A 19,421-nucleotide genomic window follows, 5' to 3' on the forward strand; every position below is an offset into this window, starting at 1 on the left:
CAGGAGGGTCCGGGGTGCTCCTCTTTTGGAAGAGAGCAAGGGCCAGTCTGGAGCAACCAGACCAGCAGCAAAGTTGTCGGAGTTCGTCGTCTAGGAGGTCACTAGCCAGCCGGTGAGTGACCAGACAACGCGTCGAGCAGCAAACGGGCAGAAGGGGCCCACGCAGATCTCGTGGATGCTGGAGGGCTGGTCTTCGGTGCAGGAGCTGCTCGGGGTCGGGGCTTCTCAGTCCCCAAAGCACTTGGTCGAGGATGCCTCTGAAGTCGTGCTGCAGCGAAGTGCTGCTTCTTTCAAGATGGCCGGTCCCGCCTGTCTCGTCGCACCCACGGGTCTCAGCTGTGCTGCAGATGTGGGTAGAGGTCGGAGAGGTCTGGGAATCCGGGGCTCGTTGGGCTCTGAAGTCTGGATCCTTGCAGGAAGACGACAAAGGGAAGCCGCTGTACGCTGATGGTGCCTGCTTGTGCAGGGTGGACACTCCTTGCCCACAAGGGAGATTTCTTCAGTCTTCTGTGGAGCAGAACGTCGAAGTCCAAAGTTTCTTCTTGTAAAGTTGATCAGGATAATCTAATTTGGAATGGGTCCAGCTCCTACCTTTATTCAGCTAAAGGGGGCTGCACTACGACTAGGTCCCTCCCCTGGGTGGGACCAGGAAGGGGGGTGGTTACACCCCCTATCCTTTGTCCAGTCTTGCGCCAGCTCTGGGGCTGGAGTGCCCCAGGAACTGGTTTAGACCGGAGTATGCACAGGGACACCTTGTGTGCCCCAGGCATGTCTCATTCCTTTCAGCCCTGTCCTACCTAATACACAAAATCCTGTCTGGGGTGGTGCTAGCACCTCCCAAGGCAGGAAACCCTTTGTCCAAGCCTCCCTCGCTGGAAGGACTCCCAGCAGCAGGAGGTCAGACTTGTGTCTGTGGTGGCAGCATCCATTTTGTGATACTGAGGCTCGAGTTGACTTTAACCGGGGTTCACAGTTACATACATGTCGTGTCCCTCTAGATGGGTGGAATGCTACCCGCGTCGCCAGAATTGGCGAGGGGGTAGTATTCCAATTCGTATGACACCTTACTCGACATGTTTTGATAATGCTATACCAAAGTTAGCATTTGACTGCGAGGTTCATAATGCACTTAAGAGTATATGGTGTAGCGTTATCATGGAACAGCTATTAGGACTTGGTTCCGCAAGCTGCAAACGGGCTCAGCTCATGCCAGAGCACCATCTCACATAATTCCAAGCACTCTGCCTTCAGGATTGATAAGGCTTGCCATAGGAGTGACTGATAGGAATATATGTGTCCATTTTAGGTTTAGATATAGGGAACTGTATCTAAAGCAAAGGGGGATTACACCACCTTGCCCCAGCTGTCGTGCAGCCAGTTGTGTCAGATTTGGATGGCCAGCCAGGGGTGGCATAATACATGCTGCAGCCCCTGGTAGGCCCTGTGTGCACCTATGCCCTGGGTACCTAAGGTACACTGTACAGGGACTGATAAGGTGACTCAGTATCCAATTAGATATGTACCTAGAGTACATGGAATCCATTTTACAGAGAGAGCAGTGGGCCTGGGGCCCTGAATAGCAGGGCCCCAGGTCAACTAAGTCGAAAAACCAGCAAAACACGAGGCAAAAAGTTGGGGGCAACCATAGTCCGATATCCACCTTCCTACAGGCACCCCGCACGTTTGTCCAGCCACAGGCTACTGGTGGCGAATGCGGGCTCTGCAGTGGAACCTGAAGTTCCAGTGGGCGCAACATCAGGGCAACCTGTCCGACTACGTCCTTATCTCAAAGGGCACTGCGAGACAGTTGCAGTGGTGGCTCACCGACCGTGATTGGGTCAGTGGCAGATTCCTCTCCCTACCCCAACCGGAGCACACAGTGGTGACGGATGCGACCCTCCTGGGATGGGGGGGCCACATGGGAGAGGCGGAGATCGAAGGCCTCTGGTCTCTGGCGGAGTCCCGGCTCCCTATCAACCTACTGGAGCTGCGGGCGATCCGACTTGCACTGAAGGCATTCCTTCCCTCTGTCCGGGGAAGTGTAGTGCAGGTGTTCACGGACAACACCACCGCCATGTGGTACTGCAACAAACAGGGAGGGGTGGGGTCATGGACCCTTTGTCAGGAGACTCAGCGTCTCTGGACATGGTTGGAACATAGGGCATCACCCTGGTGGTTCAACACCTGGCAGGTTCTCTGAACGCCAGGGCGGACGTACTCAGCCTTCGGTGCATGATGGATCACGAGTGGCGTCTGAACTCGGACGTGGCGCAAGGTCTCTTTCTGCAGTGGAGAGAGCCTTGGTTAGATCATTTCGCCACCGCAGAGAATGCACAATGTCATCCGTTCCCTGCGTTGGAGTTTCCAAGGCGGCACTCGCTCGGAGATGCTGTTCGTCGCGAGTGGAGTTGCGGTCTGTTATACGCCTATCCGCCTATACCACTTCTGCCCAGAGTGCTGAAGAAGATCAGGCGTGACCGGGCCCAAGTCATCCTTGTGGCTCCTGATTGGGCATGAAGATACTGGTATCCCGAGCTTCTCAGTCTGTCAATCGATCCCCCGATTTGACTGCCTCTTCAGGAGGACCCTCTGTTGCAGCAGATGGGGATGGTCCTCCATCCGAGCCTGTCCAGCCTCCACCACCATGCGTGGAGATTGAGCGGTGGCAGTTGATGCCATATGTGTGCTCCGTTTGAGCCACTCCACAACTGTCCTCTTCATCTTCTGACTCTCAAAACTGCTTTCCTGGTTGCCATCACCTCTGCCAGAAGAGTGAGTGAACTCCAGGCTCTCTCCTCTAAGCCTCCTTTCCTCTCTGTCCATCCAGACAAAGTTGTTCTGAGGACTCATCCTGATTTTCTAGCCAAGGTGGTTACTGCCTTTCACATCGGTCAGACCCACCCTACCTTGCCCACCTTCTTTCCGCCTCCGCATCCTTCGAAAGAGGAAGAGAGGCTCCACCGTCTGGACCCAACAGGTGCACTTTCCTTTTACTTTAACCGCACACAACAGTTACGGGTGGACAACCAACTTTTTGTTGGCTACGTAAGCGCTAAGAAGGGACAGGCGGTGCACAAACGGACCATCTCTTGGTGGGTTGTTTTGTGTATCAAGGTCTGTTATTCCTTGGCTAAAAAGGATCCTCCTGAGGGGCTGCGTGCCATTTCCACTCGGGCCACTGCAGCTACTACTGCCCTGGGATGGGGAGTCCCTTTGCAGGAGATTTGTCAGGCAGCTACATGGGCCTCACTGCACACGTTTGCCAAGCACTACTGCCTCGACAACCAAGTCTGGAGAGATGGCTTTTTCGGCCGTTCCATTGTCCAGGACTTCCTGGTGTGATCTTAGTTCGCAGACCCACCACCGGGGTTGCTGGGGTATCTATTCTAAGGTAAGGATTCTAACTAAGGTATTTCTTTCAGATGCAAAAGTTACTTACCTTCGGTAACGATATATCTGTAAGAAACATTAGTTAGTTAGATTCCTTACCGGGCCCACCCATTCTCCCTATTGTGCGAACCGATATCTAGGGTTAAGGTCATCCCTTTCAGGGCCCTAGTTTCATGGCACCAGTGTTGGTTTCTTGCATGGCTCTGCGTTCCATATGCAGAAAGCTATGTACAGAACTGACGTCAGCGCGTGAGGGCGGCGTCTAAGTGCTCCGATATCATTCCGGCGATCACGACGACGGAAGCGAAACCGCAGACTACGCCTATCGACGCGCAGGGGTACTGCTGACGAAAACTTTCCGGATCCAGTCTGACGCCTGGGGGTTATTCTAAGGTAAGGAATCTAACTAACTAGTGTTTTTCACAGATATGTCGTTATCGAAGGTAAGTAACTCGTGCGACAGGCCCCTTAACCAACCTTGAAACAGGGACAACATTCAGTGCACTCGCCGCCCTAGCGCTGACCTTTCAGAGCAGTGAATGTAGAACTATGTCCCTATTCCGAAAACTCTAGTCGACTGGCTTGTAAACTCCTGTCATTCGAGGCAGAAACTTTCTTTTTATTAAAAAAAAGTTGTAATCTATACATGTCCAGGATATTTATTTTCTACGCCAATACTAGGCTTTGTACTTATTTGCGCTTAACATTTTGTCACCATATCCAGAAATACTCGTTCGAAGTTTTTGTACCCAATTTACAGAGTACATCTGATATATTTCAAATGTAGCACAATTGAAGAGTAAAGTGTTTTTTGGGGGTGGAGGGGGTCCTTGAAAAAGACGGGATGATTGATTATCAGGGATGACTGTCTGAACCTAGTCATGCTTCTGTTTCTTAACCAGTGTTAATCCTGAATAAATGGTTTTATACCCTTTAACTTGGAATTATCTTAGTCTTTAGGGCCTTTGCAATTCCCTAAAGCCCGTACAGAAGTCAATGAAGCATATTTTCATTTGTGTTGTATCAGGCTTACTCACAACTATATTTTTTTAATTTGTACTGCAGTATCCTGACAAGGCCTTGTACGCTCAGCTCTGCTACTATCGGTACATTTTTGACTGGGACTACGCTGTGGATAAACATTTTTCTGAGCCAGAGAAACGTAAGTTACGAATGCTGCCCAGAAAGTGAAGTCTACAACCTGTTTAGCCTCTGTAACGCTATCATTCTTGCATTCTGTTCCACCAAACGACATGTGGCAATCTCAAATATAGAAAAGTGTTTTTGTTGTAACATCTCTGTGATCGTGGTGAGTGTTTGAAGATTTATTTCGTTGTAATTTATTCAATAAACTGAATAACACAACCTTTTTTCTGCTTTGATAACTTTAGTGCAAGGAGCACTGTGGCGCTGCCAGCCAGGAACACAGGACATGCCTAACACTTAAATGGGATAATGCCCATTATGGGCGGGGAAGATAGCAATCGTTTGACATCCTTTGGCCCCTGCATTTCATAGCCTGACCTCAAAACACATCTTTTTAGCTACTTTAAGAGGCAGTGCTGTTCTCTCATGGGCTTGAATAGCCAGGTGGGTGAGGAGTTCCCTGAAGGTCCCAGCTTGTGCTTTGATGCTAAATAAATCCAAACCTATTTCTGGACCATTTTTACACTTACTGGCTTGAGCATAATCATGGAGCCTTCTTTTGAGCACACTATCTTTTTGCCACTTTTCATGAATAAGAGAAATAACCAGCCCTTTTAGGTGTTTCCAATTAAAATAAATATACAGTGACAGGCTGCCGCTGGTGTTGAAATCCCATTACCCAGAGATCTGAAAGAAACAGGTTAGTATTAAATTCCTTACCTTAGAATATCCCCAGGCGTCAGACTGGATCCGGAAATTTTTGCGTAGCAGTATCCTTGCGCGTCGTCCGCGACTCCGCGTCCGTCGTCGGCCTCGTGGGCGCCGTGATAACGTCGTCGGAGTACTTAGACGCGGCCTCCGCGCGCTGACGTCAGTTCTTCTTTTTACCGCGCCAGCAGCGCAGATCCGGAAAAAGTGGTACCTTAGTCAATTTTTGACTAAACTTTTTTGCTATCACTTTTGATCATTTTCGAGTCTTCGACTCTGAACGGTGCCCGTAGGGATGCCAGGATTTAAACCCTGTGAGGACTGCGACCGACTGATGTCTGTAACCGACCCTCACCGCCGGTGCCTTCACTGTCTCTGCGTCTATCACGACGACAAGGCCTGCCCAGACTGCCGAGCCCTGACATCGAAAGCTAGGCGGGAGCGGTCCCGCAAGCGGCTCGAGCTCCGGCAGTTGGCCCGCGCCGTGAGAGGTCCCGGTCCGGACGGAGGTAGAGGGACCGGTCGCGGGTCGGAGCCATCGTAGCTCCGGGAGTCGACATCACTCTTCAGGCTCGAAGTCGCCAGGTAAGCACACGAAGTCGAAGAGACGTCATCGCTCTTCCAACTCCCCCCGACGCTCGCGCAACGTGGCCGGGGGTTCGGGTGACACTGCCCACGCGGCTCCGTCTGAGTCGCAGGCGTCGCGGACTTCATCAGCCCACATGCCCTCGCCTCCGAGAACTACATTCTATTAGGAGACCTCAACTTCCACCTTGAAAATAAACACGACAACAACACCAACTTCCTTCTGGACAACCTGGCCAATCTCGGACTCAAACAACTTGTGGACACCCCCACCCATGTAGCCGGGCACACGCTCAACCCTATCTTACCTCCAGCAAGCACATCTTCGACCGCACCACAGCTCTCCATTGGACAGACCACAGCTGTGTTCACTTCAGCTACAAAACCACCTTGACCCACAACCGCCCACAACCTTTTTCTCTGAGAAACTGGAACAAAATCACCTCCAATCAACTCCTCACATCACTTAACCAAAACCCTTCCACCCTCTCATTGGACCCAAACCAAGCGGCCACTAAACTCAAGCAATGGATCACCCACAGCGCTGACGAATTAGCACCCCTGAAAAAGCACCAGATCATGTCAGGCAGCAAAAAAGCCCCCTGGTTCAATGATGAACTTAAACAATCCAAGAAGCTATGCCGCACCCTTGAGAAAACATGGAGAAGAATTCCAACCACTGACAACATGGCCACCCTCAAGGCGGCCACCCGCAAACACCACCAACTGATTCGAACCACCAAGAAATTAGCTTTCAAGGATCGTCTCGACAACAACGCCCACAACAGCAAGGAACTATTCAACATCGTCAAAGAATTCACCAACCCCGCCGCAGCAGCCAACGACTTCACTCCCTCCCAAGACCTCTGCGATGCGCTATCCTCCTTCTTCTACAACAAAATTGCCGACATTCACAACAGCTTCGAGAACGCTCCCGGCGAACAACCCTCCCCATCCCCCTCAGATCCCACACCGCCAACTAACAACCTCAGCGCCTGGAACCCAATCTCCACCGAAGACACCATCCACCTAATGAACTCAATCCACTCTGGCTCGCCAACCGACCCCTGTCCCCACCACATCTTCAACAAAGCAGACTCCATCATCGCACCCCATCTTCGTGATGTCATCAACTGCTCGTTCAACTCTGCCACCTTCCCAGAAAGCTGGAAACACGCCGACCCCAGCGCCCTCTTGAAGAAACCCACAGCAGACCCCTCGGAACTTAAAAACTACAGACCAATATCCCTCCTCCCCTTCCCCGCCAAAGTCATTGAGAAAGCCGTCAACAGCCAGTTCGCCGCCTTCCTTGAATCCAATAACTCCCTCTATCCCTCACAGTCCGGATTTCGAGCAAAACACAGCATCGAAACCGCCCTCATTGCAGCAACAGACGACATCCGAACACTACTGGATAACGGAGAAACAGCGGCCCTCATACTACTCGACCTCTCGGCCGCTTTCGACACAGTCTGCCACAGCACCCTTATACAACGCCTCAGCAACATCGGCATACAAGGAAAAGCCTTGGACTGGATCATCTCATTCCTCGCCGGGAGAACTCAAAGAGTCCGACTTCCCCCATTCATCTCAGAGGCCACTGAAGTCATCTGTGGAGTACCACAAGGATCATCACTCAGTCCCACCCTCTTCAACGTTTACATGAGTCCACTCGCCTCCATCGCGCGTCAACACAACCTTAACATCATCTCTTACGCTGACGACACCCAGTTAATCCTTTCCCTCACCAAAGACCCTAACACCGCTAAATCTAATCTTCAGGAAGGCATGAAAGAAGTAGCCGAATGGATGAAACATAGCCACCTAAAACTCAACTCAGACAAAACGGAGGTGCTCATCCTAGGATCTTCCCCCTCTGCCTGGGACGACTCTTGGTGGCCTTCCGCTCTGGGCACAGCACCCACACCCACAGACGATGCACGCAACCTGGGCTTCATCCTTGACTCCTCTCTCTCGATGTCCAGACAAGTCAACGCAGTCTCATCCTCCTGCTTCAACGTACTTCGTATTCTCAAAAAGATCTTCCGCTGGATCCCCTTCGAAACAAGAAAGACTGTCACCCTTGCACTGGTCACGAGTCAACTGGATTATGGTAACACACTATACGCCGGAATCACAGCAAAATTACAGAAAAAACTCCAACGCATCCAAAACGCATCAGCGAGACTCATATTGGACATCCCTCGCCAAGATCACATCACCGGACACCTAAAAGACCTCCACTGGCTTCCCGTCAACAAGAGAATTACATTCCGTCTTCTCACCCACGCACACAAGGCCCTCTACAAACTTGGACCCGAATGCCTCAACACTCGACTGTCCTTCTACACACCCACCCGCCAACTTAGATCATCCAATCAAGCCCTCGCTGCAGTCCCGCGCATCCGAAAATCCACCATGGGTGGCGGATCCTTCTCCTTCCTAGCGGCCAAAACCTGGAACTCACTCCCCACTCACCTCCGCCTTACTCAAAACCACATCTCCTTCAGAAAAGAACTTAAAACCTGGCTATTTGACAAAAACTGAACCCCCTTTCCCCAAGCACCTTGAGACCCTCTGGGTGAGTAGTGCGCTATATAAATCCTTGAACTTGAACTTGCCCCATACCCCCCGGTCCCTGGGCATCAAGCGATGCCGGGGGAGATCGAGCGCTTCGTCATGGCCATGAGGTCCCTCTCTCCGACGGGCTCAGCGGCGCATTCGGGCCCAGGAGACCCGTATGGGGGCCCTAGCGGGTCGGGTGCTTCGGCCCGACGCCGGCGGGTGCTTCGGCCCCGGCGCCGCAGGACCCCGCTGGATCCGCTTTCGGATTCGGGTCGTCGCCGGTTGACCTGACGACCTCACCGGCGCCTGTCCCTACGGTGTCATCTCCGGCGCTGCCTTCGGGCGACGCCGTCCCCGATGCCTCCCTCGACCCAGTTCCGGCGTCGGAATGGCGCCCCTGGGCGCCGCTCTCGACGCCGCTTGGAGAGTTCTACTTCATCGAACCAGCCCCATCCTTTGACAACCCTGATTATCAGGAAATTGGTGATGAGGTGTATTGGGAGGGGTCTTAGGACCCTCTGACACGTGAGTGTCAGTTCCAGCAGGACTGGACAGGTGATCTTGGGAATGCCAGTGGTCTGGATACTTCGCCAGACACTGGTTTTGTCTCACCCCCTACCGTGGCTACGGAGGAGGAGGCAACCTACAGTGTGGTGTTGATGCGGGCGGCCAGGGCCTTGGGCCTTGAGCTCCCCGTCGCGGCCGTGAGGACTAACCTCCTTACTGAGGTCCTTAAACCGCAGTTCATCTCGGCTGAGCCTCTGCTGCCGTTTAATGAGGCCTTGACTGACGTTCTTTTGGGCACTTAGTCCAAGCCCGCTACAGGGCCGCCTGTAGATAGGAACGTGGCCAGATGCCACCACCCCGCGACCCTTGTTTCCTGTCCACCCATCCCACCCTCGAGAGCCTGGTTATCCAGGTCTCCAACTCCCAGACCGCATTCCCGACGCCTCCTCCCGATCGGGAATCCAAGAGGTATGAGCAATACGGCAAAAAGGTATTCTCCTCCCTGAGTTGGGGACTGCGGTCTTCAAACACGGCATGCCTCTTGAGCCCGTACACCCACTCTCTGTGGGATGGGTCGCGAACGTGCTGCCAGAATGCCCGGCGGAGGTCAAGGCTAAACTCGCCCAAACCCTTGCCGAGGGTCGAGATGCGGCACGTTATTCCATCCGGTGTGGGCTGGATAACACCGACTCACTGGGCAGGGCGGTGGCAACGACAGTGGCGATTCGTCGCCACGCCTGGTTGAGGTCCGCCAATTTTTCGGCCGATGTCCAGAATACACTCATGGACATGCCGTTTGATGACCGTCGCTTTTTGGCGACAAGGCAGACCATTTACTTGAGTGCTTTAAGGACTCCAGGGCTAAGGCCAAGTCCTTGGGCCTCTCGGCCCTGCGCCAGCAAACGGGTGCCTTTCGCTCCTTTCGTGGCCAAGGAAGGGGCGCCCCCACACGTGCTGCCAGCCACGCACCGCAGACTAATTTCCAACGCGGTGGCTGCCGTGGAAACCGCCGTGGCGGCAGTCGGGGACAACGGCGAGGTCAGTCCACACCTACCCCTTCAGCATCCGCCTCAAAACCGTCCTAGTCTGTGCTTTCAGGCCCATGTGACGCCAGTGGGTGGCAGGGTTCGCCATCACCTCCTCCACTGGCGCACTGTCACATCGGACAGGTGGGTGCTGCAAATCGTCCAAAGGGGCTACTCCCTCCCCTTCGAGGCAAACCCTCCAGCCATGCCACCGCAATACCACCGCGAGTTGGGGATCACTTGCGGCGTCTGCAGGAGGAAGTTACGGCCCTCTTGGCCAAGGGGGCCATCGAGCGCGTTCCTGGGCCAGAAGTAGGGTGTGGTTGCTACTCCCACTACTTTCTGGTACCCAAGAAGGGCAAAGGGGCCTACGCCCTATCTTGGATCTACGGAACGTCAACTGCTTCCTCCGGAAGGAGAAGTTCAAAATGCTGACACTAGCTCAGGTCTTAGCTGCCCTGGACCCAGGAGACTGGATGGTAGCGTTGGACTTGCAGGACGCTTATTTCCACATCCCGTCCTACCGGTGCTACCTGCGGTTCACGGTAGGCCACAAGCACTTTCAGTTTACCGTGCTCCCCTTCGGCCTTACCAGCGCCCCACGGGTGTTCACGAAGGTGATGGCGGTGGTCGCAGCTCATCTGCGCAGGTTAGGGGTTTCAGTCTTCCCTACCTCGACGACTGGTTGTTGAAGGCGGGCTCGCCCCAGACAGTCATCAGCCACCTCCAGACGACGGCAGACCTCCTGCACCAGCTGGGGTTCTCTATCAATGTGCCAAAGTCACACCTGTGCCCCTCCCAGAAGCTCCTCTTCATCGAAGTGGTTCTCGACTCGGCGCAGTTTCGGGTTTATCCTCCCGAACAGCAGTTTCGGGATAATTAGGCTCTAATTCCGATCTTTCAGCCTTTATCCTGAGTCTCGGTCAGGTTGAAGCTGCGGCCTCTGGGGCTGATGGCCTCCTGCATCCTTCTGGTGCATCACGTCCGATGGCGGATGCGGGCTCTGCAATGGGACCTGAAGTTTCAGTGGGCCCAGCATCAGGGCAACCTGTCCGACCATGTCCTTATCTCGGAGGGCACTGCGAGACAGCTGCAGTGGTGGCTCACGGACCGCGATTGGGTCAGCGGCAGATCCCTCTCCTTTCCCCAACCGGAGCACGTAGTTGTGACGGATGCGTCTCTCCAGGGCTGGGGAGGCCACATGAAAGAGGCAGAGATCAGAGGCCTCTGGTCTCCGGCAGGGTCCCAGCTCCACATCAACCTTCTGGAGCTGCGCGCGATCCGGCTTGCACTAATGGCATTCCTCCCCTCTGTCTGGTGAAGTATAGTGCAGGTGTTCACGGAAAACTCCACCGCCATGTGGTACTGCAACAAACAGGGTGGGGTGGGATCGTGGACCCTCTGCCAGGAGGATCTGCGCCTCTGGCAGTGGCTGGAACATCAGGGCGTGACCCTGATGGTTCAACACCTGGCAGGTTCTCTGAACGTCAGGGCGGACGAACTCAGCCGCCGGTGCATGATGGATCACGAATGGCGTCTGAACTCTGAAGTGGCGCAAGGTCTCTTTCTGCTGTGGGGAGAGCCTTGGTTAGATCTATTCGCCACCGAAGAGAACGCGCAATGTCATCAGTTCTGCGCGTTGGAATTTCCAAGGCGGCACTCGCTCTGAGACGTTTTTCGTTGCGAGTGGAGTTGCAGTCTGTTGTACGCCTTTCCGCCTATACCACTTCTGCCCAGAGTGCTAAAGAAGATCAAACGCGACCGGGCCCAAGTCATCCTTGTGGCTCCAGACTGGGCACGAAGGTACTGGTATCCCGAGCTACTCAGTATGTCAGTCGATCCCCCGGTAGGTCTGCCTCTTCAGGAGGACCTTCTGTCGCAGCAACAGGGGACGGTCCTCCACCCGAACCTGTCCATTCTCGTCCTTCATGCTTGGAGATTGAGCGGCGACAGTTGAGGCCATTTGGCTTGCCTCCTGAAGTCTGTAATGTTATTCTGGAAGCTAGGCGTCCCTCCACAAAGTCGGTATATGCATGCAGGTGGAACAGATTTGTGGCATGGTGCACAGCAAAGGCTGTGGATCCTCTCTCTGCCCCTCTTTCCATGGTTCTTCTCTTCCTTCTTTCTCTTTCCCAGCAGGGCTCTGCCCATGGCACTATCAAGGGCTACCTTTCTGCCCTTTCGGCTTTTCTAAGGCTGCCTGATCAACCTTCTTTGTTCAAGTCCCCTATTGTAACTCGTTTTTTTCTGAAAGGCATCACACACACGTTTCCCCCTGTTCCGTTTGTGATGCCTCAATGGGACTTGAACCTTGTTCTTACCTATCTGATGTGCGCTCCCTTTGAGCCACTACACAACTGTCCTCTCCGCCTTATTACTCTGAAGACTGCTTTCCTGGTTGCCATCACCTCTGCCAGGAGAGTGAGTGAGCTCCAGGCTCTTTCATCCAAACCTCCTTTCCTTTCTGTCCATCCGGACAAGGTTGTCTAGACCCTCTTTCCCGCCCACGGTTGTCACGACCTTCCACATCGGGCAGTCTAGCACCTTGCCCACCTTCTTTCCGCCTCCGCATCCCTCAAAGGAGGAAGAGCGGCTCTACCGCTCTCATTCTGTCTGGATCGCACCCGCCAGTTCCGGGTGGATGACCAACTCTTTGTTTGTTACGTGGGCGCTAAGAAGGGGCGGGCTGTACACAAGCGGACCATCTCTCGGTGGGTCGTCTTGTGTATAAAGGCTTGTTACTCCTTGGCAAAGAAGGAGTCTCCTGTTGGGCTGAGGGCCCATTGCACTCGGGCCACGGCGGCTACCACTGCCCTGGGCCGGGGTGTCCCCTCGCAGGACATCTGTCAGGCAGCTACGTGGGCATCGTTGCACACATTTGCGAGGCACTACTGCCTGGACAGCCCAGTCCAGAGGGATGGCTTCTTTGGCCGTTCCATCCTCCAGGACTTTCTGATGTGATTATTGGTTCGCAGACCCACCACCGGGATTGGTATTGCTGGGGTATCTATTCTAAGGTAAGGAATCTAATACTAACCTGTTTTTTTCAGATGAACAAGTTACTTACCTTTGGTAACAATATATCTGTAAGCAGTGGTTAGTATTCGATTCCTTACCGCCCCACCCATCCTCCCCGTTCTGCGAACCGATATCTAGGGTTAAGGTCATCCCCTTTCAGGGCCCTAGTTTCAGTGGCACCAGTGTTGGTTTTTAACATGGCTCTGCGTTTCTGGTGCGGAAAAGCTGTGTCTAAGAACTGACGTCAGCACGCGGAGGCGGCGTCTAAGTACTCTGACGACGTCATCACGGCGCCGACGACGGACGCGGAGCCGCAGACGACGCCTACCGACGCGCAAGGGTACGGCTACGCAAAAATTTCCGGATCCAGTCTGACCCCTGGGGATATTCTAAGGTAAGGAATCTAATACTAACCACTGTTTCTTACAGATATATCGTTACCGAAGGTAAGTAACTTGCTCGACAGTGCCCTGGAGCGTTTTAAGGACTCTCGGGCCACAGCCAAGTTCTTGGGTCTTTCTGCAAAGAGCCCTGACACTCCTGGTTTTCGTTCCTTTTGTGGCCACGGCAGAGGCACTCAGACACGTTCCGTCAGCAAGCCTGTGCAGAACCAGCCTCAGCGCTGCCATGGATGCGGCTTCTGCAGGGTCGGGTCTGGGAATCAGCGTGGGGGTCTGTCCACCTCCACCCCTGCTGCTTCTACCTCCAAACCTTCCTAATCCAAGCTTTTTGGAGCACCCGACGCCGGTGGGTGGCAGGATCTGCCACCACCTCCCAAACTGGCGCACATTTAACATCAGACAAGCAGATCATCCACAAGGGTTACTCCCTTCCCTTTCAGTCCACCCCTCCAGCCATGCCACCTCAGTATCACCCCATGTCAGGGGAACACTCGGCACTTCTCCTGCAGGAAGTCACGACCCTCTTGGCCAAGGGGGCCATTGAGTGCATTCCTGGGCGTGGTTGTTATTCCCACTACTTTCTGGTCCCCAAGAAGGACAAAGGGGGTCTACGTCCTATCTTGGACCTCCGGAACGTCAGTCGCTTCCTCCGGACGGAGAAGTTCAAGATGCTGACTCTGGCTCAGGTCTTGGCTGCCCGGGACCCGAGAGACTGTGTGGTAGCGTTGGACTTGCAGGATGCATATTTTCACACTACCGGCCCACCGGCGTTACCTGCGGTTCACGGTAGGCTAGGAGCCTTTTCAGTTTGTCGTGCTCACCTTCGGCCTTACCAGTGCCCCTCGGGTGTTCACGAAAGTGATGGCTTTGGTCGCAGCTCATCTGCGCAGGACAGGGGTGTCAGTTTTCCCCTACCTCAAAGACGCCCCAGACAGTCGTCACCCCCCTTCAGACTACATCAATGTGCCGAAGTTGCACCCGAGTCCCTCTCAGAAGCTCCCCTTCATTGGAGCGGTTCTGGATTCGACGCAGTTTCGGGTTTATCCTCCTGAGCAGCGAGTCCTGGATATTCAGTCTATGATTCCGATCATTCAGCCTCTATCACGGGTTTCAGTCAGGATGACCCTCCGGCTCCTGGGCCTGATTGCCTCCTGCATCCTGCTAATGCAACATTCCAGATGGCATATGCAGGCTCTGCAGTGGGACCTGAAGTTCCTGTGGGCTCCGCATTAGGGCAACCTGTCGATCATGTCCAGATCTCGGAGGGCACTGCACAACACTTGCAGTGGTGGCTCACGAATCACGATTGGGTCAATGGCAGATCCCTCTCCCTTCCCCAACCGGAGCACATAGGGTGACGGATGCATCTCTCCTGGGATGGGGAGGCCACTTGGGAGAGGCGGAGATCAGATGACTCTGGTCTCCGGTGGAGTCCCGGCTCCATATCAACCTTTTGGAGCTTCGGGCGATCCGACTTGCACTGAAAGCATTCCTTCCCTCTGTCCGCGGAAGTGTAGTGCAGGTGTTTATGGACAACACTACCGCCTTGTGGTATTGCAACAAGCAGGGCGGAGTGGGGTCCTGGACCCTTTGTCAGGAGGCTCTGCGCCTCTGGACATGGCTGGAAAATCAAGGCATCACCTTGGTGGTTCAACACCTTGCAAGTTCTCTTAACGCCAGGGCGGACAAGCTCAGCCGTCGGTGCTTGATGGATCACAAATGGCGTCTGAACTCGGACGTGGTGCAAGGTCTCTTTCAGTAGTGGGGAGAGCCTTGGTTAGATCTATTTGCCACCGAAGAGAGCGCGCAATGTCATCAGTTCTGCGCGTTGGCATTTCCAAGGCGGCACTCGCTTGGCGATGCTTTTCATCACGCGTGGAGCTGCGGTCTGTTGTACGCCTTTCCGCCTATACCACTTCTACCCAGAGTGCTGAAGAAGATCAGGCGCGACCCGGTCAAAGTCATCCTTGTGGCTCCAGATTGGGCATGGAGATACTGGTATCCCCAGCTACTCAGCATGGCGATCGATCCCCCGATCCGACTGCCTCTACGGGAGGATTTTCTGTCGCAGCAGCAGGGTACGATCCTCCACCCGAACCTGTCTAGCTTCCACCTCCATGCATGGAGATTGAGCGGCGACAGTTGACAGCTTTCGATCTTCCTCCCGAAGTCTGTGATGTCATTCGGACAGCCAGACGTCCATCCACGAAAACGGTTTACGCCTGCAGGTGGAACAAGTTTGTGGCAGGGTGCACAGATAAGTCTGTGGATCCCCTTTCTGTCCCTCTTTCCGAAGTCCTCCTGGTTCTACTTTCCTTGGCCCGGCAAAGCTCTGCTCTGGGCACTATCAAGGGTTATCTTTCTGCTATCTCCGCCTTTCTACAGAATTAGTACACAAAAGCACATAAAAGGACACATAAGATACACTTCTACTCCACACAGTATACTCATAATAAATAAATCAATTTCAATTGAACAAAATAAATCAAATTAAGTACAATAATATCTCAATCCTGCTAGTATTCCCTAAATGTTCCCCATATAGTCAAGTCGATCTTACGCTTCTTCGCCCCTTTCACAGAAAACCAACCCCATTCTATTTTACAATAGTTGTGCATTTTCGCACGCCACAGTTCAAACCCCGGTGGATCTTTCTGGAGCCATTCTGTAGCTAAGAAAAATCAAGGAAAAACCATAGCTATACATAAGCGTGCTAGGGTCATTGAAAAAAAAAATGAATTTTCTATGTACATATGAGTTATCGCAAAAAACACAGTTGATGGACAGAATGTAGAACAATGTCATACATTCACCCCAGTACAAGGATCTGGGCCTAAATCCATCGTTTTTTTGCACTCCACACCACCCTGGGTTAGACACTGGCTATATGCAAATCAGCTCTGACCCTGTGCCTCATGGGAACAGTCCAGTCCGAACTACCAAGCCATGTCTTTCCCAGACCGGAATCAAGCATCCAAGGACCGGTTTCTGGCTATCAGCCTTCATCAGCCTGGATAGCTTGACTCCAGTGGTGTGGAGAGCCTGGGACTCACGTCTGAGTATACCCAGCACACTCGGGGTGAAAATTGCAAAAAACACAGTTGATGGACAGAATGTAGAACAATGTCATACATTCACCCCGGCCCAATCCCAATTACCATCGTAGCAGGTGTAATAGTCAACCTTACTTTCAAAACTAATCACAGGAAATTTTCCAAATCTGCTATAAATCTTGACAACTTAATGCACTTAAAAAAAATATGTACACTATCTGCATTATCCTCTTGACAGCGAAAACATCTGCCATCAAATTTAGTCCCCCACTTAACCATCCAAGCAGGAGTGTAGTATAAATCAAATATAGATTTAAAAAATTGAACCCTCAGATTTGCAGACATAAGTACTTCCATAGATAGTGCAATAAGTTTCTCAATATTGATATCTGGCTCCCCCAAATCCCTAGACCATTTTCCCCTATGCTTATCCAAATCGTCCAAATGATTAGCTAATAATACATGGTTCGAGGCATGTGGGCTGCTGAATTCATATCTGTGCATAGATCGCCGCCTAGTGTTGGGTCCGGATGATTGCACATTGTTGTCCTGGAAGAGTCTTCGAAGTATCACGAGATAGGTGGCTCCTCCCCTGGACTACAGTGCGCATGGGCATCGCCTCCATCCCCAGATTGTTTTTTTCCGCCATTGGGTTCGGATGTGTTTCGGTTCCCTCTGTCGGAACCGATAGTTGTTCAACTTTCTACTCGAGACCAAAAGGTCTTTAGGCTGAGCGTCGGTATAGTTGCGTTCGGTTTCTTGTCTGACTCTCAGCTCCGAACTCTTGCTACCCTTCCGCGTGCTTTCGGCGCGGACGGGCCTACACTACACTTCTGCTATGGAGCGGACACCGTTTAAGAAATGCCCGGTGTGTAACTCCAAATATTCACACCTCGACGTGCACCCCGTGTGCAATACCTGCTTGTCACCGGACCATGACGAAGACAGCTACATGGCGTGTTCGAAATTCCGGTGCAAGAAAACTCTGAAGATTCGTCGGGCCAGTCGGCTCCAGGCTAAGTTCTCGGCTACCGCGGCGCCCCCACCAGACGACATATTCCAAGAATCTGTCGGAGACGAGGACGACGTGCAAGGTTCGGAATCTGGTCCCGCGTCCGAAGGGGATGCCTACGACGCGGGTGATGAGGACTTTGACGAAGTCGCCGACGAGGTAGGGGACGACGATCGGGCTATTGCCACCATAGGGGATAGCTCGGAGGAGGAGCATCCCCAACCAGACTTAGGGGTCAATCCCCTTTATACGGCCCAGGTCGAGGGATCGCCTTCGGGCCTTACCCAAGATCTACTTATAAGTCCTACGTCCCCGCCTCCGAGCCCGGTCACGGACATGTCTGAGGCACCACTCCCGTTGAAGAAAACGAAAGTGAAGCCATCTGGCCACGCACCCTCGGATGCGAAAACGAAAGTGAAAGTTGCGCTGGGGCAGAAGGTTCTGGAGGCGTCAACTTCCAAGAAAGTCAAGATGGCCGACTTGAAGAGCCACGCCAAGATGGCCGACCCGAAGCCCTCGGGGTCGGCGCCGAAGGCGAAGTCGACCGACGCGGCTGCGTCGGCGCCGAAAGGGGTCGGGGACCCGAAGACGGCTCCGAAGAAGCGTCATGCCGACGACGCGCACAGGGCTCGGCCGGCGCCGGCCCTTGCGAACAAGGCGCATGAGGTGTCGGCCCCGAAAAAGGTGCCTGTCATCGAACCGACTCTCGACGCCGGAGGATCGCTCGAGCCGGTCAAGCCTTCTCCTGCCATCACAAAGAAGGTAGCGGAATCCCTGCAGCGGATACGGAAGGACAGTGACACTGTAGCGCCTAAGCTCACGCCGAAGCCGGCGAAGGCGCAAACGCCTATCCGTTTTACCCTGCCGCCAAAGTCGACGCCGAAGGCTTTCGCGCCGAAACCTGGAGGCCCCTCGAAGGAGGTGTTGACGCCGAAGGCTGCCTTAGTGGTGTCAAAGCTTCGGCTCCAGCCGCTTGCTGATGAGGAACGTCGAGAGGTTATCATCGACGCAAATACTGGGAAACTGTCTCTCCTCAAGAGGAAAATCACCACTGAACCGGTGTTGGAACATTTTCGGATCCCTCTCAAAAATAAGAGGGACTCTGCGGACTCTTCTGCCCTGATGGAACCTATGTCTCCACAAGCCCTAGGACACTCGCCGACGCATTCCGCCGCAGGCGATGCGGACGAGGAGGACGCCGAGTACGTCTATCCGGCGTACTCGGATCCGGAGGAGGAACACGTACCGTGGTCGGCCGGAGGCGACCCGGAGGACCCGCAGTCGGGCCAGGACACGCAACTTTTTGCGGCCAAGACGTCACCGACAGAGGACTCAGCGGCCTTCAACGCTCTGATCGAAAGAGCTGCGGCTAACCACGATGTCGAGCTGCACTCGGACACCGTGGATGTGGACTTTTTATTTGACACTTTCTCAGTGGCTGAAAAGTCGGTCAAAACACTGCCAATGCTTAAGGGGGTACTCAAACACGCAACTGAGGTCTTCAAGGAGCCCACCCGGGCGCGTGTCGTCAACCCTCGCATTGACAAGAAATATAAGGCAGCGCCCTCGGATCCAACATACATCAAGGGACACTTGCCACTGGACTCGCTGGTTGTATCCAACGCTAGGAAGAGGGCGAACTCGCAGACCACTGGTGACGCTCCTCCCCCAGACAAGGAGTCCAAGATCTTCGAGGCCTCAGGGAAACGAATCGCTGCACAGGCAGCGAATATTTGGAGAATCTCTAACACACAGGCCCTACTTGCACGCTATGATAGGGCTCATTATGACACCTTAGAATCACTACTGCAACACTTGCCTGGCCAGTACAAGGAGGCAGGGGAAATGCTGATTCAGGAAGGAAAGCTCATCACGAATGCATCCATAAAATGTGCGCTGGATGTGGCAGATACAGCCTCCAGGGCGATCAACACCAGTGTGTTGCTTAGACGGCATGCTTGGCTGAGAATTTCGGGGTTCAAACCCGATATTCAAACAACAATACTGAATC

General features: G+C 53.5%; 1 protein-coding gene across 1 annotated transcript in view; it reads left to right on the top strand.

Moving 5' to 3' along the window:
• The window catches only part of POLA1 (DNA polymerase alpha 1, catalytic subunit), a 2,033,948-nt gene that overhangs the window by 2,002,872 nt on the left and 11,655 nt on the right, over positions 1 to 19,421 (top strand). Inside the window, exon 36 of the mRNA XM_086934515.1 lies at positions 4,456 to 4,552. Coding sequence (XP_086790641.1) covers positions 4,456 to 4,552 — 97 coding nt within the window. The remainder of the gene's footprint in view (positions 1 to 4,455; positions 4,553 to 19,421) is intronic.

This window comes from Lissotriton vulgaris, chromosome 8, assembly GCF_964263255.1.
Source record: "Lissotriton vulgaris chromosome 8, aLisVul1.2, whole genome shotgun sequence".
Classification (NCBI taxonomy): domain Eukaryota; kingdom Metazoa; phylum Chordata; class Amphibia; order Caudata; family Salamandridae; genus Lissotriton; species Lissotriton vulgaris.